We start from the raw sequence: 21,640 nt of genomic DNA, 5'->3' as shown, positions 1-21,640 counted from the left end.
TTTCCCAGTGGATACGATCCCTACTTCCCTTACTATATTTTAGTCGGTGAAAGTTAGGTTTATCCTTGATAGGAGCGCGATTGATCCTGTCAGAACTTTAAGCTGCTATTGACCTAGTTGAGTAGGTTGTTGATAGTTCTTTCCTGTGATTTGTGTTGATAATTACAGTGTTGTTTGAAAGATATATTATCCCCAATTGGTACATGGTTATGAGTCTCCATTATTAACTTATATACCAGATTCCACAATAAATTATGAACATGTGTTTTCTGTTCCAAAACTACATCAATAATGGTTCCAGACCTATAAGCTAAGGCCAGGGTTTAAATGTACCGTACTTTCTTTTTTAGAAAGTTGTGCAGATAATGTTTATTGCACCATTTTCAACTGAGAATGGAGGGGGTAGTATATTTTAGTGAGTTTCATGTTACAATATATGTCCTCATGTTTGGTTGAATGCAAAATTAAGGGTTTTAAGTTGTAAATTTATTTATAAATTGAGGTTTGTTGTTCTGGGTAGTGTATAAGACATCATGTGGTAAGGTACTTCATGTCCTCTCGCTCTTTTCTTAGTTCCTTCTTTTGTTCCCTGATTTTAGCATTATTTTCCTTTAATGTAAATTTATCAAGCTAGAGGCTTGATGTTAGACCATCAGCTCATTTTTGCAAACGAGCAAAATAAACTTACTCATTTGCACAAATGGTTTGAGAAATAAAAACTACTAAAAAAAAGAGGGAAAATAAAGTGAAAGTCATGCAATGGTTTGAGATATGAATTTAACCAAAATTGGCAAACAAGTTAATTAAATGTATATTGTATGTGTATCCATAATGTGAAAACACATGCTAAAGTCTTTTGGAATGAGGGATATATTCATGAATGCAGTGTCTGGAAATTTTAACCTCAGTCCTTAGCGTATCTTGAGTACTTGTACCCGACACTCATCCCGTCCCTGAGAACGTCTCAGTTGAAGAAATTTGTCAATAATAAGGAGAATGTAGTTTAAAATGCATAGTTTGTTACTTACCTTATTCTCCCGATCAGAAAAGAAATCCTTGAATAGGTACCATGGAGCCCAAGTCTTCATTCCAGGTTGTATTTTTGGGGGGACTTTAGTTTGGATTTACAGTGGGTTAGTTCAATTAGGGTCGTCTCCGGCAATTTGGAGGCCCTGTGCTAAACACAGATATTAGGCCCCTGTAAATTTTTACAGACAATTATTTAATATAAAACATAGAATTATGTATTAATATTGTTTTGTTTATACAAAATATAGAGTTAAAATAATAATATAGGTTATTGTTTTATGTGGATTAGTTTGAGAAAATAAAGGAGAAAAAGAAAAGAGGTATTAGGGACCTATAAATTTTTACGAACAATTATTTAATGTAAAACATAGAATTAATATATTAATATTGTTTTATTTATACAAAATATAGAGTTAAAATAATAATATGGTTTATTGTGGATTAGTTTGAGAAAAAAAAGGAGAAAAAGAAAAGAAAAGGGAATGTGGCAAAGATTCAAACCCTGGATGTCAACTAGGCACATTATGTCCCTTACCAACTAAGACAAGATTCATATACGGTTTAGTAGAGCAACTAAAAGCATTTGTATTAATTTTCTGGGGGACTTAGCCGACAATATTTCTTTTGGGCCCTAAAATTATGTCCGATTGGGCCGCCCAATGGCCGGGCCTGAGTTCAATCCTGCTGTGTAATTTTTCAATAATTATTTTTGTTATCTGGTGTCTGAGGCTCTCATCTTTGGGTTATTCCTAATTGGAACTTGGGGTTTATCTTGATCAACTCTTTTGTTTATTCTTCATAGCAATGAGATGCCTAATGTTGAGAATGTCTGGTTACTAAATGAGGACACTTGTGGTCATAGCAGGGTTCTGTTATCAAACTTTTTACTGTCATTGTTATTGCCATCATTATCTTCTTTTTATTGACTCATTATAGGGAGAATGTTGTTTCCTTCTATCATGTGACATTATCTTCTTTGGTTCGCCACAAATATGTGGCAAAGTATATGCAAGTCTTCGAATAATTTCCATGCTATGGCAGATTGTAGTTTGTTTTGCTTAACAAAGTATTCCACAGTGGCATCAGTACAAGAAACATATATCAAAGATGATGAATTGATAATGATTCGAATGCATAGGGAGCTTGCTGGGATTTCTAGGTGTTTTGTGAATGACAAATTAGAGCTTCATTGCTAACAAATGCAAGTAGTATTGAGGATAAGGAAGCAGGGGATCCTTCTTAAGTAACTACTACTCAAGAAAAGAACACAGTGGGAGAAGATAATTCTAAAGTTGAGAAACAAGACGGTTTTCCAGAGTAGGTGAAGCCTAAAGCTGATGTGAATAGCATTTCAAAAGACAACGGAACGACTGCTCCGGTACCCACAAAAGAACCAAAGGAAATAGATTCCATGGCAGGTGACCGAGAATGGAAGCCAGGCAGGTGAGGCTAGGTCTTGACTCTTGAATCTTGATCCTCACTAATGTGATTCTCATCTTGTTGTTGAGTCGTCTCTTTTTGAGATTATGGAACTCACTAAATTACTGTATTGTTTATGATAGATTTTGATTTGTTGTTTAGTCAAGATAACTGACATTGGTAGATTAGACCTCAGAGTCCTTGACTTAGCCAATGATTAAGGGGAGAATTTGTAGCTCCTACAGAGATTTGTCTATTACTTAACAACCAATTATGTATATTTAGTTTTCTGCTCATCTGATCAAATGAGCAAAAATTTAAAACTTTATTTGCTCATCTACACAAATGAGTAAATTTATTTAAAATTTATTTCGCTAATTTGATTCTATTTAAAAACGCTATCCTACTAGCTCAATAGGTAGAGAATTGTGCAAATGCACAAAAGACGTGGGTTCGAATTCCGTCAATCTTTACTTTTTGTTCTCCTCATTTTGAGTGAGGTCAGGTTAATATACTCGTTTTCTAAATTGCAATTAGAAAATAACGAGTGAAAACAAGATTTAAATTAACATGATGAAAGAGAACAAAGTTAGAAGGTGATGACATTGAAACAAAAAAAGGTTCTCACCAAATTCTTCATTTGTTGCTCAACATATATCTAGAGAGAATAGTTTGAAAGTTGACACTCAAACCATAATTATTCCTCATCAAAGCATAAATAACCTAACGTAAAACATACCTGATTTGGACAATGAAATGTTGAAGATGTAGTGTAAACCTCCATACCTCAGATCACAGCAGCCGAGAGAGGTAAACCGCTATTGGAGATAGCAGTTAACCCATATAAGATCAAACCGATATCTGAGATAGCGGTTAACCCATATAAACCGCTACTTCTTTTGGCGGTTTTGCGCTGATTGTATTTTTTCTAAAAAGACAGTTTATCATGCTAGCGTGGACAGTATGGTGAAAATTAAGTTAGAAAGTAACGTATTTTGGAAATTATCAGTTCTTTAAGCAATATTGGGGGAAATCTCTCCTTTATAGTTTGCAATAACCACAAGAATAAGGACAGTCTCTTTCCTGTTAGATTTATGTTCAGTTGATTTTAGTAGAAACTGAATTAAACATGTTCATAATCTAGCTACAGCATCTTGTATCTGATATGTTTGCTCTTACTGTCGCAATGCAGTGAGATCATACACCAGTCTACCCAACACTGCAATCATATCGTAGCAGACATAAGTATAACCAGTAAAGCATTCAAACGAAAGCTAGAGCTTCAACATCATCGACAAATACACAAATACAATGAAAGCAAAACGCAAACAAGAGAATGATGAGCAGCAAATTTCAGAGAGACAATAAAACTAGTGCAGCAAATACCAGAGAGAAGGTAAAATATCAGTAAACAGCCTTTCAACTACAAGGGCTACAGGCACAAAATTGAAACGACAGCTTATAATTTTCAAGTCTAATGTCTTCGAAATCCAAAACACAGATGATTGAAGCTTAAATATGTCTAACAAAACTTGATCTAAAAAAGACAAAATTACTGTGAAACTCCAAGCCACTTAGTGAAGTTCTCAAACTCTGTGTAGTCTGAATCTGATATCATCGTCTTGTAGAAAGACCTTCCGGAGGCTTTGATGGCGGTAAGCTCCTCCTGCACAAGTTAATGAAGCAAATGGCTCAGCAATTCAGATCATCATATGACTATACATACTCAGAGAACACAATAAACTCAGAAACAATGTTCAAACTACAACTCTACAAGAACATTCAGTAAAAGGACAAGTACAATCACAAAATTACTCTAAAACATCAAAAGCAAACGAATGAAGTCGCAGTCTAGAAGAACAATCAGATTGCAAACAGGTAAAACAATTAACAAAAAGGGACACAATTTAACACCCATTTGTACCATAGTATCACATTATAATGATTTGTAAGGTTCTAACTGTAATCAGCTTGAATTCAGAACAAAGATATGGCAATATGGCAAATGATCAGATCAAATATAAAAGAAAACAATCAACATGAATTCATTTCAGCAGGGTATATAATTGTTACACAGCCAAATTCCAAATCTACACAACATCATCTTCCATAAAAATAAAAATAAAAATAAATGAGTTTAACCATGACAATTATAAACAAAAACAACCTGGATATTCATCTACATTAGCGCGATTCACAACAAACAAACAAACAAGTTCAGCAACCAGATTATATAGGAGCCAACTATGATACACAAAGTTTAGAACTTTTTGTTTAATTAGGGTATACCAAGCATTAAAAATTCGATTAGGGTTTTAAAAATAAGTAATCGCCTCCATTTCATATCTAGCCCTAATAACGACAAACTCTACATCAAAAACTGAAATAAAACAAACATCGAAATTTCTATACCAAGACTATTTTCAACAGAGAATCACGTATTATCATCACAAATAAACAATACACACATAATACACAGTCAAGTACCTACATCAAATTCAATACATTCATAAAAATATTGATAAAAATTAACGAGTTTGATAGAGAAATATACCTTTGATAGAACCTTCCTCTTCTTCTGGATCTTGCTCTCCTTGGAAGCAGCCCTCTCCTTCTCAGCCAACATAGCCATCCTCTTAGCGGTCTTGGCATATGGGTTCAACTTCAACATAACATTCAGATTCTTCAATGGGTTCTTCTTCAATGGAGCCCTAACATAATCCTTCTTAATAGGCCTAACCACAGACTGAATCTCATCAGAGTTGATAATCCTAGCAAGATCACCATTCAACATCTTCGCCCTAGGTAGCAAGTACTTGTTCTTCTTCTCAGAAGCCTTGTCAAACGACCCGTAAATTGAATCAAGCTTGTCAAAAGCACCCTTGGTCCAGATAACAAACCTACCCAAATGACCTCCTGGAGCAAGCTTCAACAAGTTGAGCCTGTCAACATGGCAGATTTCGACACCAGGAAGATTCCTGAATGCCTTCACAAGCTTAGCACCTTCAGTTGCGTAGACGATGAGTGGACCCTTGCGAGAAATGTACCTCCTGTTCCTCATCTTACCCTTACCAGCACGAATAGCAATGGAGTCCTTCGCCTTCTCAACATCGGGAAGAGCTCCGATAGACTTCAATACCTTCAAAGCAGCAGAGGTCTTCTCCACGCTTTCAATTGAGTCGGAAACGACAAGAGGAAGCTCGGGAACTGTCTCAATCTTGTGACCGCGTGCGAGAACCAAGGCAGGGATCGCGGTTGCGGCAATGGCGGAGACGACGGCGTACCTCTTCTGGTTAACATTAATCTTCCTGTGCCACCTTCTCCAGATCTTGGTAGGAGCGAACATGCGACCACCACGACACATGTTTCCGAAAGCTCCCTGTCCGGCACGGTGAGTACCACCACCGGGAACACGGGGGATACGAGAAACGGCCCGTCCGGTACCCCAGGACTCGGCGGAGGTCTGGTGACCGGCCTTCTTGGAGACGGCGTAGGCTTGACGGGAGTTTTTAGACATGAGGGAATGGACTTCAGTGACGACGTCAGGGCGGATTGGGGCTTTCATGACGTCGGGAAGGTGAGATGTGGGGGTTGAGTCGGTGGACATGTCGGATTCGACAACCTGGACCGACACCAGAGGGCGGGCGGCGGCGGAAGCCATTGTTGGAGGAGAGTGGAAATGGAGAAGGGAGAGGCGGAAGAAGAAATGAGGGATTTAGGGTTTTGTCAAATGAGAGGGGGACTGATGTTTGAGGATTGATTTATATATATGGAGTATGTTTAAGGGTTTCTTCTTTTTGGGCTACGTTTTTTGGGCCTTCGTTTTATTCAAACAGAAGTCCAAGCCCACAATCAATTGATAACAAATTCAATACATTGATATAAAAAAAACATCATAACAGAAGTAAACTTAATTAAAAGAACAAAAATTACTACAAATTAACTACGAACTTACGAAGTATCTAAATATTGCAAATTGCTCGTGATATCATAGGAAACAATGTAAAAGTGGTTTCAAAAGAATTTTATAAAGCACATATTATCAGATCAATCTTATAATAGCTTATTATTACGCAATTTGTGCATTCGCATTGGTTTACAAACTATGGGGTAGTATGATCATACGAGTTACGACAATACATTTTTCCTCAAGTCTTGTATGAGACCGTCCACACCATCAAGTTGATGGTGTGACGTGTTCACACTGTATGGATTGACCTTGGTTATTAAAACAACCTGAAAGGTGACCAAGAGTACCAAACTATCACACATCCCTTCTATATCACCATGCATCTTCTCCCGTAAAGAACATTTGAAATTCTACTCTTATATACTCTGCATTAATTAAACCGACTCCTTTCTGGATGTAGCTTCAAATGTTCTTATGGAAACACATAATAATCCTAAGAACATTTTCGATTACGTTGGATTAATTTCTAGCTAATATGTCACTGGACTCGCCAAGGTAAACTAAGCAATAAAGAGATAATGAATAGGAAAATTAGAAACAATATGTTTACTGTACTTGTAAAAAAAGAAAAAGTAAACATGTTACTTTTTTTTATACGGAATAGTTTTAGGGGAGGTACCTTTTTAGTTTAGGTATGTTACTTCTATAGTTTAGACATGTTACTTTTTTTATACGGATTAATTTTAGGGGATGTACCTTTTAAGTTTAGGTATTTTACTTATATAGTTTAGACATGCTACTTTTTTTTATAATTTAGAGGAGGTACCTTTTTTGTTTAGGTATGTTACTTCTATAGTTTAGACGTATCACTTTTTTTATACGGAGTAGTTTTAGAGGAGATCCTTTTTTAGTTTAGGTATGTTACTTCTATAGTTTAGATCTGTTACTTTATTTATAGTAATATTAGTAGTAATTATTACTTTAACAGTTTTAGAAAATATTAGTAGAGTTACTAAGTGATTACTTCTTTTTATAATTTCAGTTACTTCTTTTTATAATCCGCCCATCAGACGTTCCATCCCCAAGAAATTAAAAACAGAACAAGATCGTCGTCATTCATATGATCAAGTGTTGGAATTATTGCGTCAACACATCAACACCAATAATATGGAGTTTAAAGACTTGAGTGATGTCAAGTTAATCCTGGAGAAGAAGCTTACACCTACTGATCTGAAATTAGCAAATCTTCAATGTGAATGGGTCACACCATCAAGTGGATGGTGTGACCGGTCACACAAAAGACGGGTTGTACATTTTTACAAAGGTTATGCAGTTTTATTTTAATTTTTTTCGTAACTTATGTATAATGATTATCAATCTAAACTCCAAAACATTAAAATATACTCGTATTAAACTTCTCTAAAGTCTTTTCGAGCAATACCATGAAATATTTTGCTATAATATTATAGTCTCAAAGTTAAATATCAAATACAGTAGTATTACTATAAGAGGACAACATTTTGATATTAGTTAAGATCCTTGCAATAGTGCATCGCGTGCATATGAAACTAATAGTAAGGTACGAGTAATAATGAGTACTCTGTGGGTATGTAAAGGTCACTTAATTATTTTCATAATAACAGTGTTATTTATGTAGGGGTTACTTAATTCTGGGAAAACAATTGCTCCATTTGAAAAAGCACAGTTCCAGTTTCAGAGGATTTGTTACATCACAAATTCTTACTTATAATGGGTGTACAATAAATATTGTATACCAGAGTAAAAGTTGACTAAAAATGCTTAAAAGTTACATTTATATATGTAAAAGTTATCTATTTTTTAATGATAAATTCTTTCATTTGAATAAAAATTATTTCTTCAAAATCACTAATAATGTATAAATTAATCATTTAACCCTTTAAAATGTTTATCTATCAACTTTTTAATTTTATAATATAAAAGTTACAGAAAAATAGGTTAAAGTTACAAAAAACTGCATAAAAGTTATCTTGGTGTACAATAAATTTATTGTACACCTTGTGCGCGCAAGACCTTTTGTTGTTACATACACAATTACATGAATATCAGCCATTATCAAAGAAAAGCCCAGATTGGTCGCCACAGATCGTATAATTAATGGGTTCATACAAAAACCGGAACTATTCAACAAAACCCAGTAACATAAGCAAGTGCAAAATAAATAACAGTGCATTACACTAAATCCCCTACAACAAGATAAAATTTCCAGCTACCCTCTACATCACTGAGTAAACCCTAATCTTTCTAACTAGACAAAATACAAATATCAGCCATTTTATCTTTTGACTAGTAGGGTATATGTATAATGACACACACCGGAAAGTGTTGTCGTCATATGATTTCATATCAGCATCTACCCAGCAGAAAAACGAGTACTCGGCCTCTCCTGAAATCCTGATATACTCTCTATTGACCTCTTCTAAATCCTGATACTCTGTATTGCAAGTTTGTAACTTGTATATCATCTATAAGATGAGATGATCTACCCTTCATTCAGTTGCTTTAACACACCGACAAAAGGTGATCCAAATTTGAGGGGGACTTGTGCAGCATGATGATATAGGCAAAAAGATCAGTTTCGGTTTGGTCGTCTACCATGGTCTTCTGCCAACAGGGATAGTATTTGATCCAGATATCTGTGATCTGTTACCACCAAATCCTCCACGGCCCCTAGAGCGGAAATTGCCACCTGAACCTGATATGATTAATCACCAGTCAAACATCAGCTTTAAATATTTCCTAGCTTGTTTGTTTACGAAGATGATTAAATAAAAAAATAAAGAACTAGGCAAATTCTATTGTATTAACAGGTTGTACCATACACAAGTCTATTTTTTGCATTCGCTAGGGGGAGCTCCACTCTAAAAAAGCTTACTACAATTACCTACTTTACAGATTTATTCAATTATTCCAATATTGAAGTTACAAAGTAACTGGTTAGCATCTGTTTATTTCTTAACAATATACAACCTCCACCCCTTCTCAAAAAAGCAGCTGGTAAGCATCTGTATCATACATTATTGTATCTGTATATTACTCCCTCTGTTATGAATAGTCACATGAACTATTGTAAGATGTCCGGAAAATTTTGTCATCATTCTTAAAATAGTTACCTCCTCCCCAAAGTGATAGGCATGTCTACTAATTCCAGGCGGAGTGAGAATTATATAGCAGCTCGTTTGCCAAATCACCAACTTGATACTTTAAAATACCAGCATAATTTGATTTCAACCAATGTAGTATACTTTCTATGCTACATACACTCCAGACATCACCTTTTCTTCCCGCTTTGTCTAGTGCAGTAGTTAGGGTTTATGCCTAGGGTGGAAGGAGTTAGAATCTTAGGGGTGGGGTGGGGGGGAGGTATGAGTTCTAGGAGGGTGAGGTGGAGTCAGAAACCGCCTAGTATGAGATTCTAGTGCAAAAAGGATAATCCAAAATTCCAAACACTAGAAAGGAAAGGTATCCAATACACTCCATTCCAAACAGCCAAACCGGCAACCAAACACCCTCTTAGTTCGGTTAGTTAGTTACTACTCATTTCCAAAAAAAAAAAAGGATAACATTTGTTCTTCAGGATTTGAGTTAATAAAAGATACACCTGTTCACTATTTATACAGAGTAATATCCATTTCAAATACAATAATGTAATCTTAAGAGTTCTTAGTCAGGGTAATAATATAGGAAACTTGACTTCATATAACTAAATTCAGAAAGTGGCCAATTATTTTGAAACAACAAACGATAAAAATGTGGTCCATTACGCACTTTATGGAGTATGTTTAACTTTCTTTACATTCAAATCCCGCCATCGTTTATTCCATTATGTAATTAACCAAAGTTGAGGAAAGTACTTATTTACTAGCTTTCCTTTATTTTCCATCGACTTCCTACCAAACAAGCTATAGCGGAGAAAATAAGGCGTATATAACTTTGATACATATACTATAGTTCCAAATTACTTACATTTTAAAAGGCCGATAAGAGGGAGAAAATACGGCGTGTTTCACATCTTTATAGGAGGAATAAGCAACAGTCACCTTCTTAGGGCGTGTTTGGTACGATCAAAGGAAAGGAAACGGAATGGAATCAGTTATGAGAGAGGAAAGGTAACAATAAGTGTTACCGTTAAAAGTTGTTTGGTTTTATAAAGGAATGGAATCACAGACTCTACTTCGTAACAGAGTATATTTGGAAAACCCAAAATAAACATAAAATCTCCTCCCCAGCATCACCTACATGTTCCCTTTTTCACCAAAAATAATGGAAATCATAACACAAAATAATGACACAAAAGTGAACCTACTCCCTATCTTATCAGCACGATAATCATAATCATTCAAAGCCAAATCTTAACACGAAATAATGGAAGACAAAAAATTGGAAATCATAACACAAAATAACTAAAGAAATTGAAAACAGGGAGTTATCAGATTGCAAAACTCAACCAGTTCTGCAAAATTCCAATTTCTTTTGCCCAATTTCAAATTCAATCAAGAATCTTAATACCAAAAGAAGATGTTGGGATTCGAACAACTTGAATCAGATATTGAGAACAAATAGACCGAAGAAATTCTAGTCCAATAGAAATTATTGTCCACAATCTGACTGAGAGACTGGGAGAGATTGAAGAGGAGCGAGACAGAGAGGGAGAGAGATGAAAGAACTAGTACGACGTTGAAAATTGGAGTGGTATCTGTTACCGCTGGGTTATGAGTGGTAATAGATGGGTGGAGTAGGTGACGCCTAAGAAACGGTAAGCGTTATCCAAGCCCATAAACCAAACAATGCCAAACGGTATGGCTTAACTGAATCCGTTTCTGGGCCTTTAAAAAAGCATACCAAACATGCTCTTAGTATAATTAGATGAAGAGAGGAAGAAATATCATTACCCCCAAAATTGGAGCCACCTGAACTTGCCATCGCAGACAAAGCAGGAGGAACCGCCTGCCCGGCTTCTCTCAAGATCTTCATCAGTTCCCTGGTAAACTTAGCGTTTGACTGAGTGAAAAATGTGTAGGCAATCCCCTTAGCCCCAGCACGGCCAGTTCTCCCTATCCTGTGAATGTAATCTTCAAGACTTGTTGGGAAATCATAATTTATCACACATTTTATGTCCTTCACATCTACAAGCAGGAGAAACAAAGAGCAAACATCAGATTAACTACTTACTACGAGAAGCTAGAAAAATGCCCCTTATCCCTGCACCTAATGTGATCTCATGGATCAAATTTAAGACAACACATTCATCATGTAAATGTGCCCACCTTTACCTAACAGGGATAAGGAGCAGCAGCATCAATGATTCAATTCTCTCTTCTCAACTGAATAAGCTTGTCATATTGTGCCCGGCTGCCATGACTACCAGCTCCATAACCATGGATGGGAAGCAATGTCTACAACTACGCTACTTAGACACCTGGTGGGAGGACCAAAGCCAATTCAGACACATCTATAGAATACTCCCCAATGTTAGTTTCCTATATAACCCACTTCCAAATCTGAAATACGTACTATGCCTACCCCAGAAACGGCCCACATAATTACATGTCAAACTAGTAAAATAGTGGTAAGAATCCAAGATGCATCTGATAATTGCCCGAAGACCACCGTCACCAGCCAAGAAACAAATCACCAGCCCTTGCAAGTAGCAGACTAGCAGCATTGCAATAGCACCTCCCACCCAAACCACATATATTTGACAGGAACTGGACAGCAGCCGGCTAACAAGCCTACATTTTTTCTAAACGACAGCTAAAACCTATAAGGAAACAATCAAGACTCCTAGCACTCAGTCATCCTACCAAGACCACGTGCAGCAACATCAGTGGCAATCATTATAGGACTTCTGCCACTTTTAAACTCTGATAGAACCCAGTCTCTTTCTGACTGGTCTTTATCACCATGGATGGCCAAAGCTGGCCACCCATCCATTCTCAACTGTCGTGTGACCTGGTCGCATCCTTTTTTTCTTTCCACAAATATAAGGATTTTGCTCCCATCCATTACTTCTTTGAGCAGTGTAATTAACCTGGGAAAAAAAAACGGGGTCAGAAAAAACCCAGAAGATATAAAGCTTTTTCGGGTTATTTGCAAACTACCTGTTGTACTTCTCCAAATCAGTCATGACTTCAATAACTTGGTGAATAGAATGATTAGCCTTCAGATCTTGAGATCCAATTACAACCTGGCCACAGTATAAATGAAATGAATCAAATAATCACTATCACATATATCTGGTAGCTTAAATAAATGAGTTTTTTTCAACAGAAAGGGACAAGGTGAAAAGCAGACCTTATAAGCATCGCGTAGGAATTGCCTTGCCAAGGTTTCTACCTCACGTGGCCATGTAGCACTCCAGTATAAAGTTTGTCTATCAAGTCGAATCTATATATTGTAAAAGCATACATTATTATTAAGCACCTTACAGCATAAATCAATAATTATACAACCAAAAAACACTTTCAGAAAATTATTAAAAACCAAGAAACTTCAACCAAAAAACACTTCAGAAACTTCAAGGGTTACCTAGTCTGGTTGCAGCATAAACAGCTGCATTACAGGTTAAATAGCTAAGGTGATTATAAAGTTGTAATGGACTATTTTTGTGGACAAAAGTCAAGATAAAAAGATGTAAATTCTCATTAAAAGTCAGGAAAATAGAGTTGAGTGTAGGCTGGTGCAATTTAATCATCAATCATGATATTACAATCCCAGACTTTGGACTGGCTTGGACACTCCCAAGTCCAAACTATAAGCAAAGTAAATTGAACTTGCACAGTCCATAATTTCTCTTTCTTATCTCCTTTATTTAATGAATAACTTATTCCCTCTAACTGATTTCCCTCTCGTTGTTGCTCAAGCTACCTCTAACTGAATGACAATGACAATTCCTATTGTGTCCTTCCCCTATAACCCACGCATTACACAAATCTGATGCTAGACATGCTACTCTGTAAAAAAAAAATGTTATCTTACTAAAAATCATAACAAATAATTCGTATCAGAATTTTCACATAGGGGGTTATTATAGTTCTTGGCTTTTGAGGCTATCTTAAAAACAGCCTAATCTACTTATAAGGTAGTAATTGTAGATTTGTAGCAGGCTAATGGGTATCGCACTCAGCATACCCATGATCAGAACATTCATCCAAAATCAAAGACACCGACTTCAAGTAGATCACGAGGAAGTTCTCACCATTTGCAGGGTCTAAAAGATGGAACAAACTAGCCTTGCTGCCAGCCAATATCAGGTGTTGCGAGAGAATCAGGGGTACAGGAGTTAGTAACCCCTCTAACCTTTCATTCAAGGAGCAGGAATTTGATTCTCGTGGGGAGCTGGTGTGAGGGGTTTAAGCAAGGGCTTTGTGTGCAAGTCTGATAAGTGTTATCCTGAAATACCAATCCCGACCCATGATGTACGAAGACATAACAGATCAAGTTAATCAAGGATCTGTGGGAACAGTCAAGAGTCGAGCATTTTTCCCGTACAAAAGTCAACTCTCTTAGCAATAATAGATCCTTGTTTGGTTAATGATTGCAAGACATTTTAGCCTTGAAAAGGTCTGTAATCTAACAAGCTGTCTTGATTACTAAAACCATTCTTCATAACCGAATATCGCCCCTCCCCCCCCCCCAAAAAAAAAAGTCAACAAAAACAGAAAACAACCCACATCCTAACGGCCTCACCCCACATAATGTGTGAGCTTCTTTAGAAAAACTGGGTAACCAATATCCTCTCCCACCCCCCCCCCCTCCCCGGCCACCATCACCCAAATCCTTGCAAGTATTAACTATCAAATCTAAGAGATTTTCAAATGCAGTGAACAGGAACAGTAACTCTTTTCTATATTAAGTTATCCAGAGTTCAGAGTCGGCCACAAGTCTCGAGCAAATATACGTGTCAAAATTCAGCCGTCTTATGAAAAATTTGCATCTATTTTGTACAAAATGAAGTGAAATGTGCTGATTATCTGACAGGTACTTGATTTAAAATGAAGGTACGAGCCACATAGCCAACATAGGCTGTACCAAAAAAGCAGAGAAGGTATAACAGAAAATCTAGAGTATTTATAGAACCTTCATTGCATAGTTTTTGCCAATCAAACATGTTTTTCCTTTTGCTTTCAAAACTTGCACGACACAGCTACTGAAGTAAACAAATAGTGTGACACTAAAAGTATTATTACGACATTAAACAGCAGCACTCCCATGAAGGCCAGAAATCCCAGACCAAAAAAGCTAAAAACCTATCTTACCTGGGAGACTATTTTCCTGATCTGAGGTTCAAACCCCATGTCTAACATACGGTCGGCCTCATCCAACACCAAATATGTAACTCTTTTCAAGTTAGTGTGCTTCCCTTCCAACATATCTATCAATCGACCAGGTGTAGCAATTACGATCTCAACGCCTGAAATGGAGGAAACCAAATGCATCAATATTCTGCATCACATTTTTTAACGAAGGAAATTCAAAACATCACAACAAACATTCTACCAGAAGAGACACCTACCTCTTTTAAGATCTCGGATTTGGGGTCCTTTGGGAGCCCCTCCATAAACACAAATACTCCTAACATTAGCCTGATTTCCAAATTTCAGAGACTCCTCTTGAATTTGCACAGCCAACTCTCGAGTGGGAGCTAATACTAGTACAATTGGACCATCACCATATTCTGGAGAATGCTACACAACTTAGTAAAATGAAAGAAAGCACAGATAACCTATCTTAGAACTTGTATTGACTATATGTTCTTACCCAGTTTTGGCTGAGCACTAACGTGAACAATAGCAGGCAGCAAATAAGCCAAAGTTTTCCCAGAGCCAGTCTCAGCAATGCCAATCAAGTCTCTCCCTTTTAGAGCCATCGGCCATCCTTGAGATTGAATTGGTGTAGGCTCAACAAAACCCAACTTCGCAATGACATCAAGACAATAGGCTACAAAGCAAACAAAACACGATTATAAATTACCCAACAATGATCACAACAAACAAGAATGGCATTGTTCATTTATTCACAATATAAATTTTGAGAGTTTTTACCAGGGAATCCAGCTTCAGGAAACCACCTAATCGGCCTAGGAACATCGTGCCCTTCTACAGAAATATCACGCTTAGTTCGATACATCATCACCTCTTGCTCCGACATAGCTCTCACCGATGCACACTCCATGTAGAAATCTTTCTTGAAGGGAACCAAATTCCTAAACTCTTGTTTAGGTAGTGAAAGGGAATCCAAATTATCACCTCCTCCTCGACCTCTCCCTCCGCCTCGCCCACCCCCAAACCCTCCTCTACCCCCACTACTAAACCCTCTCCCGCCACCTCGATTACTGTCAAACCCTCTCCCTCCTCCTCCTCCAGCTCCACCGCCGCCTCTTCGTGAATCAAACCCTCTACCACCACCATTAGAGTGATAGAAATCGCCTCTCCCACCCCCTAAATCGCTACTCCTAAACCCCCCGCCGACACTACCTCTACCTCTTGGAGCTGGCCCTCTACTAGCATGACCACCCCCACGACCCATATCAAAGCCCCGGCTAACCGGAGGGTCAAACGGGTACCCATTAAAAGGCCCGGATCCCGGTAAGGGTCCCCCTACAGTGGACCCAGACCCACCATAAGGCGGTACATAAGGAGGTGGTGCGCCGCCCACCGGACCACCCACATGAGGTGCCGGGGGACCAATAAAATCACTGCATTCAATTTCAATTAAAAAAACAAGCATAAATTTCACAATAATCAACCATATAACTACAGTTTAAGCTACAAAAGTCTTGAGAAAATTAGGGTACCTGCGGCGTTCGCGGTAAGAAGTTGGGTCAGTGTAACGGTTGTCGTAGTGGTTGTAGTTCATGTTTCTGGAAATTTGAGAGCTTGAATTAGGGTTTAGAGAAAATCGAGGAGAGAGAAAGAGGGAAAAGGAGTGCAGAACTTGATTTGTTGTTGGGTTTTAAGAGAAACTACGAGTAGTAGATTAAAGTTGAAGAACAGCTTACAGATATTTTGCAATTGCGGCTCGTACGTTTGGTGTGTTATGCGCCTATGTGTGGGATTAGACTATTAGAGGTCGATTGTGAAGGGGAGTGGTTAGGTTGGTAACTCCATCGAACTTCAAGTACAACTCCTATGAGACGACACAATTCAACACGATGATATGATATAATTGGATACAAATTAATAAAATTAATAGGTAAATTTGCCAAAAAGAACCTTTTATAACCTAAATTTTGTGAGAAAAGGACCTTATATAATTTTTTTTGTGAAAACACACCTTAAATTAATTTTTTTTTTGCGAGAAAGGACCTAAGGGAACTTTCCGGCATTGACTGAGCTTTTCCGGCCATTAATTTGCACGTGAGCAGCACGTGTGGCTTACGTTAGCTAAAGACACTGATTTTCCTGACTCTTGAATTTTCAAACTTGATTTTATTTCGGTTTTTTTTTTCAACTTTAGGTTTTAAAGCTTAGAATTTTGGAGGAAAATTGTGTTTGATTAGCAAAATAAAGCCACACGTGCTTCTCACGTGCAAGTCAATGGACGGAAAAGCTCAGTCAATGCCGGAAATTTACTTTTGGTTGTCTTTCGCAAAAAAAAAAAACATTAATGTGTGATTTCACAAAAAAAAAATTATATAAGGTCCTTTCTCGCAAAAAAAATTAAATTAAGGTGTTATTTCACCAAAAAAATAAATTATATAAGGTCCTTTGTCGCAAAATTTGGGTTATAAAAAGGTCCTTTTTAACAAATTCGCCAAATTAAAAAGAATTAAAAATACAATAATAACCCATTAGTTATGAGGGGTTTGGAGGGAAAAAAAAATTAAAGTGGATTAGAGGTTTTGAGCATTAAAAAAGCTAATATAAATGTTTGGTTAGGAAAGTTTCGTAAGAAAGTTTAGAAATGAGATTAGAGGTTTGAAGAAGTAGGAGAAAATGACAACTTTGATCTATTATTGAATTATATTACAAACCTTACTTACTTATATCAATATGTCAATGACTTTAGGTCATTTTAACACATTAAACAACTAACAATAAATTGACCAAATACTTTAAACAATCAATTTATTCAATCATCTAGTCAAACCTACAAATACAAACAGCTAACATCTATCAGCTAGTCAAACCAGCGAACAGTTAAACGCTAATTGTCAAACATGCCATTGTATCAGAATTCAAACCAATGTTCAAAGGATTTTCATGCATTTTGATTTTTGAATTAGGAATTTTAACGTAGTGCCTTCATTCTATGTAATTTCACATGATATGATTACTCATTTTTTTATGGGGGACTTCAATGACCAAGTTTAGCAATAAAAAGGCGATTTCACTGAAGTGTCGTGCTAGTATTACTGGTAAGCCTCACATTAGTACTCCTTAGTTTAAAGCTTCAATAACATTCTAATAAGAATGTCATTTCACTTAATCAAAACATGCATGTTTTAATCGTTTTATTATTAAAGATACTTAATTGGTGTTGAGGTTTAGGTTGTGTGAGTAATATGATAGGATTATTTTGCTTATTGTTTTGTTCAAAAGATATTGAGACAATTTATGTCAATATGAAGTGTCACAAAAATCATCTACAAATGAGTTGTGTTATTCATTTAAAGATAACGGGTTGGGTTGGAGATTTGGAGTAGTTACTAAAAGTTTTTTTTTATATTTTTACATTCGATGACTAAAAGTTGTTAACATAGTAGAACACTAGAATACATCATCTAGTAAAAGTATCTGAATTAATCCATTAATATATATGGAGACATCAAATATCCAAATATGAGATCCAAATTAAGCCATTAATACTCATACAAACCTATGTAGAGCCCGATCCTTTCAGAAATTATATAAGCTGAACTCTTTAACATTCCCTAACACTAATATGAAAATTTTCCTAAATATTATGAAAACTATGGTGCATGACAAGTGAATATCGCTCAAAATTGTAGTTAATAATACATATGGTACCAAACCCTAATAAAATCAATAGAACTTAATCGGGAAACACGCACATTCCATGTTGTTCCTTTCATATTTTTGTCGAGTTGGTTTGGTATGTTTGTCATTTGAGCTTATGAAGGAAGATGGTATATGATACATTTTCCCTTGATTATCCACATTCTTCTTTCCGACATACACAAGTGTAACTTTACAATAATCCGGTGCATTATTCTGAATTAACACTCCTTTACTTAGTCCTTTTATTAATCGCCTGCAAAATATAACATTAACATATCATGAGAAAATTTGATAAGGGTTAATAATCAATATAGTAAAACAAGGACAAATATAAGTAGATAGGACTCTAGGAGTGTTTGGATAATGAAGGCAAACCTAGAGGAAGTTGGATGTTTGGCGCCCATGACAAGAGAAGTCATGTTGAGAACAGGAATAAGATCCAAAATTGCCTTTGTTGTTTCACTTGACTCGATAAGTATGGTATCCACGTTAACCTGAAATGGTATGATACTATAACTTCATACAACTTGTAAGGAGTACTTCTTTGTTGTTCCCGAATAAATAAAAGCACGACTATTAAATGTCTTGCGATTGTGACTTTGTGGCCCGGTAACACCATCATCAACAAATAAGTATACTATGTGGCAGTGGCGGATCCAGGATTTGAGAAATGGGGTACGAAATAAAAAAAAAACTTATATGTAGTCTACCAACGAAAAAATTCGGGTCAAATTTCGCTTTAAAAAGGATCAAACAAATGGTACAATTTCAGTATAAAAAGGGGTCTAGTGTTGTGTTCACAAATTTTATTTTTTTAAAATTGTATAACCTATGCAACTGATTTTAGTTAGGTATAAAAGTGAAATACATTTTTAAAAAAAAGATATATCTATGTGATTGGCATTACCCGAGTTAAACGGTGGAAAAAGTAAAATCATTTAAGTGAATAATAGGAAAGTAAGACATTAAAAAGCTAAATAAATAGGGGGAGAAGTAGGGAAAATTATGAGTTATGAGGAATCAATCCCTAGATGAGGAATCAATCCCTAGACCTCCTTAAGCTTTAAGATAGAGGGGCTAACCACTCAACCAACTGAGACAACCTTTTTGTTGTGAGGAAGAATAGCAGATTATAATTATATAACAAAAACCTGTCAAAACTACTGCTAAATATTTGTTCGCGGATCCATGGAATGGGGGGGGGGGGGAACTGTACCCCTAGATCCGCCACTGCTATAGTGCTATGTGGAGTAAAAATGTAAAATTGAGGAAGTCTATGTCAAAACTCAAATGTGACATGCGCTCAAACTTCAAAATGATTCAGGTGACTCTTGTTGATACTGATTAATCTTGTATAAGTACTGATTAATGTGTTATTGGTCTACCAATACATTACTAAGTAGTAATTAGTACGAATAAGGGCCACTTGTATTATTGTTATTGTCATACTTTTCATTGGTACTAAAAAATATTGTAATAGATGTCCTGTGTCCAATTTAATTAATCACTTGACGTTTAGAAACCCTCATAATTTGTAAACTTACCTTATGGTCAAGACAAAGGCGAATGTACTTGTGCAGTAAATTCTTCCTTTTGTTGTGCTCTTCGGTTGCATAAATCTTGGCTTGTTCAGGACTCAATGGACCAACCCACAATCTTCCAACTGAAAACGTCAAAACGGCATCGTATCGCTAACTAGTTAGCTAGACAAATTGAGATGTTCCCATCTTCTTCTATCATCCAACATGATCATTGATCAATCACTTCCTTGTTTTACTTTTTGTTTTCCCTTTAATCTAAAAATTACAACAACAAATTTCTAATATTATTATATATCTTAGTAATTCAAAACAAAAAATGTTGTTAATTTGTTTTCCAAACTCGTTAATTAATGTTTAACATATCCCTAGGTTTAAAGGACTAGTCAATTAAACAAGGAACTTCACGAGTTGTAATTATGTTAATAGGTACATATATGATGCGGAATTCTCACCCTTGTTTGGGTTATTCTTAACCATATAAACAAATACTAATCGGAAATATAAAATCTTACCCGAAGTAGAAATTGAAGAAATAGGGTGAGAAACATGGATGAGATTAACACGAGCTCCTGTCACGACGACATTGGCAAGAACCCATTTAAGTAGTTGTAAATCATCTTTACCCACCGCAACATAAACATCTTCAATTTTGTTTTCTTTATATTCATCGTCATTTTCTTCTTCTTCGATCTCTATAATTTCAGGTGCTATCTTATTACTCTCTCGATGATTGCGTGAAGGTTGAAATTCTAGTGTTTCAACTTCATCATAATAAGTTTCATTCTCCATTATATGTATTCTCTATATTGTTTTGTTTTTGTTTTATAGTTATATTTTCACTATACTATAAATAATAATATGTGACTTATATATAAGAGAGTAAACTTAATGATTGATTGACTAGTTTACTTATGGACTAGACAAAAGATGCAATAATATGATGGGGTGGAGAAAGAACATGGTAGAGGAAGATTGGAGAAAGTTTCATGTTTTAGAGGCCACATATATTGTTCTTTAGATGTTGACATGCATTTAGACATCAATTAGGAGAGGACTTGTACTCTCAATAAAAAGACATGTGCTTCGTTTTCCTATTGATATGATTAAAGTTTGGCATAATTTAAATTCGAAATTGGTTTGAAATATACAAAAATTTAGGATTTTAATTAGGAAAATTCGTTTTAATTAACACTAATTAGCTGATCGGTGCTAAGTAATACAACCTTGGGAATTCGTTGTTTGGTATCGTTTTTAGTTTCCACTTTTTTGTTTTTACAAAACTAAAAATCAAAATTTAAAAACAACAAAAATTAGTTTTCAGTTTTTTGTTGTCAGTTTTCAAAGTCAACATGATTACTATGAGTATGATTATTTTTTAGTTAATGATTCATTCTAAATCATATGCCTTTTAAAATCGAAAAATCAAAAATCAAAAATCAAAAATTAACAGTGATATCAAACAACTTAACTATCAATCATGGACACTTATTTAGCACAAATTAGCAATACTAGAAAGCCATTTTTTTATTATTAAGAACTAGTTGGGTAAGTACATGATTCAATACTAGGTACTCTTTCCATTCGAAAACATGACTTTATGCATTAGTTTAGTTATGCTCCTAAATAAATGTTGGTTACATTTTCTATTTTCTATTTTCTATTTTTTTTATTTTACTAGTTGTAGGATCGTACGCAGTCCCCCGAGATATTGAAATTCATTAGCAGAAATAATTGAGCAA

General features: G+C 35.8%; 3 protein-coding genes across 5 annotated transcripts; all 3 read right to left on the bottom strand.

The window, feature by feature from the left end:
* Positions 1–3,788: 3,788 nt before the first annotated feature.
* On the bottom strand, positions 3,789–6,194 carry LOC110792555 (60S ribosomal protein L4-like). The gene is made up of 2 exons (XM_021997383.2): positions 5,003–6,194; positions 3,789–4,114 (listed from the first exon to the last, which is right to left on the bottom strand). Exons 1-2 carry the CDS (start codon positions 6,107–6,109, stop codon positions 4,001–4,003), a joined length of 1,221 nt encoding a protein of 406 aa, XP_021853075.1. The 5' UTR covers positions 6,110–6,194; the 3' UTR covers positions 3,789–4,000.
* Positions 6,195–8,449: 2,255 nt separating this feature from the next.
* LOC110792556 (DEAD-box ATP-dependent RNA helicase 20) lies at positions 8,450–16,441 on the bottom strand. Of its 3 annotated transcripts, XM_021997384.2 has the most exons (10): positions 16,194–16,439; positions 15,442–16,094; positions 15,158–15,337; positions 14,913–15,074; positions 14,656–14,810; positions 12,692–12,784; positions 12,499–12,584; positions 12,202–12,428; positions 11,290–11,523; positions 8,450–9,092 (listed from the first exon to the last, which is right to left on the bottom strand). In XM_021997384.2, the coding sequence occupies exons 1-10, from the start codon at positions 16,253–16,255 to the stop codon at positions 8,989–8,991; spliced, it is 1,956 nt and encodes a 651-aa protein (XP_021853076.2). In that variant the 5' UTR covers positions 16,256–16,439; the 3' UTR covers positions 8,450–8,988. The 3 variants fall into 3 exon arrangements, 1 of the variants encoding a protein (XP_021853076.2); XR_008920472.1 differs by lacking the exon at positions 8,450–9,092 and having other exon boundaries at positions 11,385–11,523; positions 11,665–12,428; positions 16,194–16,441; XR_008920473.1 differs by lacking the exon at positions 8,450–9,092 and having other exon boundaries at positions 11,386–11,523; positions 11,671–12,428; positions 16,194–16,441.
* A 1,682-nt stretch (positions 16,442–18,123) lies between these two features.
* LOC110792545 (uncharacterized) lies at positions 18,124–20,854 on the bottom strand. Its single transcript, XM_021997365.2, has 4 exons — positions 20,414–20,854; positions 19,905–20,023; positions 18,736–18,854; positions 18,124–18,613 (listed from the first exon to the last, which is right to left on the bottom strand). Exons 1-4 carry the CDS (start codon positions 20,688–20,690, stop codon positions 18,385–18,387), a joined length of 744 nt encoding a protein of 247 aa, XP_021853057.2. The 5' UTR covers positions 20,691–20,854; the 3' UTR covers positions 18,124–18,384.
* Positions 20,855–21,640: the final 786 nt, after the last annotated feature.

This window comes from Spinacia oleracea, chromosome 5 (assembly GCF_020520425.1).
Source record: "Spinacia oleracea cultivar Varoflay chromosome 5, BTI_SOV_V1, whole genome shotgun sequence".
NCBI lineage: Eukaryota > Viridiplantae > Streptophyta > Magnoliopsida > Caryophyllales > Amaranthaceae > Spinacia > Spinacia oleracea.
Note: the sequence above shows the minus strand (reverse complement) of the source record. Positions and strands in the feature narration are given on the sequence as shown.